This window comes from Microtus ochrogaster, chromosome 7, assembly GCF_000317375.1.
Source record: "Microtus ochrogaster isolate Prairie Vole_2 chromosome 7, MicOch1.0, whole genome shotgun sequence".
In the NCBI taxonomy this organism is placed as follows: Eukaryota; Metazoa; Chordata; class Mammalia; order Rodentia; family Cricetidae; genus Microtus; species Microtus ochrogaster.
The window spans coordinates 11,502,534-11,505,629 of record NC_022014.1 but is presented as its reverse complement, the minus strand read 5'-3'; the positions used below and the strand labels follow the sequence as shown (position 1 = coordinate 11,505,629).

At 52.3% G+C, this 3,096-nt stretch overlaps 1 protein-coding gene across 1 annotated transcript in view; it reads left to right on the top strand.

Moving 5' to 3' along the window:
• The first annotated feature begins 265 nt into the window (after window positions 1-265).
• The window catches only part of Tekt5 (tektin 5), a 35,412-nt gene continuing 32,581 nt past the window's right edge, over window positions 266-3,096 (top strand). The window contains exon 1 of the mRNA XM_005349298.2: window positions 266-832. Coding sequence (XP_005349355.1) covers window positions 266-832 — 567 coding nt within the window. The remainder of the gene's footprint in view (window positions 833-3,096) is intronic.

The following is a 3,096-nucleotide window of genomic DNA, read 5'->3' as shown; positions in this document are numbered from 1 at the left end:
GCTGGCCTCGAACTCGCAGAGATCTGTCTGCTTCTGCCTTCCGAATGCTGGGTTTAAAGGTGTGCGCCACCACCGCCTGGCTTTTTGATTGCTTATTATTTGGCTCATAGGGCCTCCAATAACTTGGGGAACAGGATTTAGCACAGAGACCCTCTCCGTGCTTTATGACACCAGCGCTGACTCACAGAGGCGCTGCGGCTCCTGGTTCCTGGGATGCCCTGGCTCTTAGGGCAGAGTTTTGCCCGCGTGGGGCTGATGGGGAAAGATGGAGTTTCTAGGAACCACTCAGACAGCCAGTTACTGTGGCCCCAAGAAAGACTGTGGCATGCAGATGCTGTCCCCTGCTGGGCAGGGCCCTATAATACAGGAGTGCTACCAACCCTATCATTTGCCCGGTTACCGCTACCTGAATGCGTGGAAACCCAGCGTCTTCTACAAGATTGCCACCACCCAGTCATGCCCAGAGGAATGCCAAGGCGCCCGGCGTCCGCCCACCATCCTGCCCTCACTCCGCTCCTCGCTCTTCTGTCGCTACACCCCACGCGACTGGGACCGCTCCAGCGAGCTGCAGATCAGGGGCGCAGAAGCCTCACGACTCTGGGCCAGCCGGCTGACTGGCGACTCCCTGCGGATCATGCAGGATAAGGACCAGCTAACGCGCCAGATGCAGGAAGGGACCTCCCGGAACCTGGGCCAGAGGCTATCCGACATCGGCTTCTGGAAGTCCGAGTTGTGCTATGAGCTGGACAGGCTTCGGACAGAGAACAACAGCATGGACACCATCAAAAGGCGCTTGGAGTGCGCAGCCCAGGAGGTGAACTGTCCCTTGCAGGTGAGTAGGGGAAAGAGACACTGCCGCTGCCTCTGCTGTTGTTGAGTCAAGGTGACAGGCGCCTTGCAGGTGGGTTGAACTGCATTGTCTTTTATGATCACATTTTAAGGTGAAAATGATCAGAACCTGGAGAGAGAGGTGGCTCAAGAGCATTGGTTATTCCTGTAGAGGACCTGTGGCTTCAGTTCCTAGCACCCACATGGCAGCAACTCACAGTGGCAGTGACTTGTAACTAGTTCCAGGGGATCAGACACCCTCTTCTGGCCTCCTAGGGCACTGCATGCACGTGGCATACAGACATGGAAGCAAGCAAAATACACATAATAGAAATAAATCTTAAAAAACAAAACAAAACAAAAAAAAAAACCTCAGCCAACTCAGAATAGTCTCAATCAGACGGGAGTTTTCCATAGTGGGTCAATTTCTCTTTTTCTTTGGTGTGTTCGTCAGGGTTCTCTAGTAGAGCGGAGCCAGTAGGATGAATATAGACCACGGAGGAATTTATGGGATTGACTTGGGCAATTCATGCTGGGTACTGAAGCAATGGCCTCCTGAAGGTGCTGAGAGCCCTGCAGCTGCTTTGTGCAATAGGTTTGATACCTTATTGTTCCCAGTCTGGTGATGGGTACCTGGTGGGTGGGGTTCTGGAGAGTTGCGGGCTTCCATGTTGGAAAGCTGAAGAAGCCGAGCAACAGCAGCTGCGATGATGTAGATGGATTCACCAGCAAGGAATGAAGGAAGGAAGGCAAAAGCTGCACTGTTTCTTTCCAACCCTCTGTGTATGTGGGCTTTCAGCAGGTGCTGCCCACTCTGGGGGAGCTTCCTCTTCCAGTCAGTATATTCTCACAGACCTTCCCAGAGTCTCTCCGCTGATGCCAGAGCAGCTGACAACCAGCCTCTGCCATCGCATGAGGGGCCCCAGCAAGATGCTTTATCTAGGCTGGCTCCATTTCTTAGCTCTTGTGAATAATATAGCTACAAAGTCCTTCAAGTACATACCACGTGTGGTATAGCTGGATCATAAGCTATTCCATTTCCAGGGTTTTGTTTTGTTTTTTGTTTTTATGCTGTGTGTGGGGGGAGAGAAGGGGTGAGAGAATACAGCTTTCCACGGTGGCCGCAGGAGTCAATGAACACTTTTGAATAAGTGAATATATATCTTCATGTGGACATTCCTGACCCTCCCTTGGCCTCCGAGACTCCTACCCCTGAGTCAGTTAGGATGCCTTTGGGCTGCATGTGACTTAGCCATACAGTTTGTTTCTGTCATGATGAGAATTTCAGAGTCAAATGTAGACGCAATGCTCTGCCAGGACAAGGCTTCTCTCTCCTCTCTCTCTCTCTCTCTCTCTCTCTCTCTCTCTCTCTCTCTCTCTCTCTCTCTCTCTCTCTGTCTCTGTCTCTCTCTGCCACCCATAGCATGTGGCTTTTGCCCTAATACTAAAAGGAAGGGGCATTTGATATTCTCATTGGAGGCAGGAAGTGGGGCTAGGGCAAAGGACAGTCGACTCTGGCTCACAAGGAATAGCCATATTTCCAGAAATCATGTCTTCCTGTTAGCCTATTTGTGAGAACTCATGGGGGCCTCCTGGATACAGAGGAGTCTGGGTAAGGGAATGTTTTTCTCTACACCCAGGAGAAAGTTCAGAAGGGATTAAGAAGTTGTTGGGTAGGGACAATGTCTGCTTCCCGCTGTGGGAATTAGTCCTGGGGCTCACTAGAGCGTACAGGGGCTGCCACCTGGAAACCCACCACACCTGACAGTTGTGTCTGTACCAGGCTGGGACAGTGGCAGGACCGCTCACAGCAAAGCTTTAACACTCTGGAACTCCCAAATCCATCTGGGGGGTGCTCTGCTGTTCCCTCCCTCCCCTGGCTTGCTCCTTACCAAGGAGCTGGACAGAGACAGGCAGTGTGAGGGAAGTATTGTTCTCTCTTCCCCTCTTTAGTCTCTCCAATGGTCTGGAAGCCCGGCTCTGCCTGTGCACAGGTGGGGCAGGAACCAGACACACCTGAATTCTATCTGCTTCTCCCTGTCTCCTGGCTACCACAGTCCAGGATGCTTCTCAGCAGCAGGAACAATGATCTTTTCCCAGGCTCCACCCCAGGAACCAAATATCAAACTAGATTGCACCCTTCTCCCACTGGCTCCTAGAAGGCTTCCTTAAGCCGGGCAGTGGTGGCGCACGCCTTTAATCCCAGCACTCGGGAGGCAGAGGCAGGCAGATCTCTGTGAGTTCGAGACCAGCCTGATCTACAGAGCT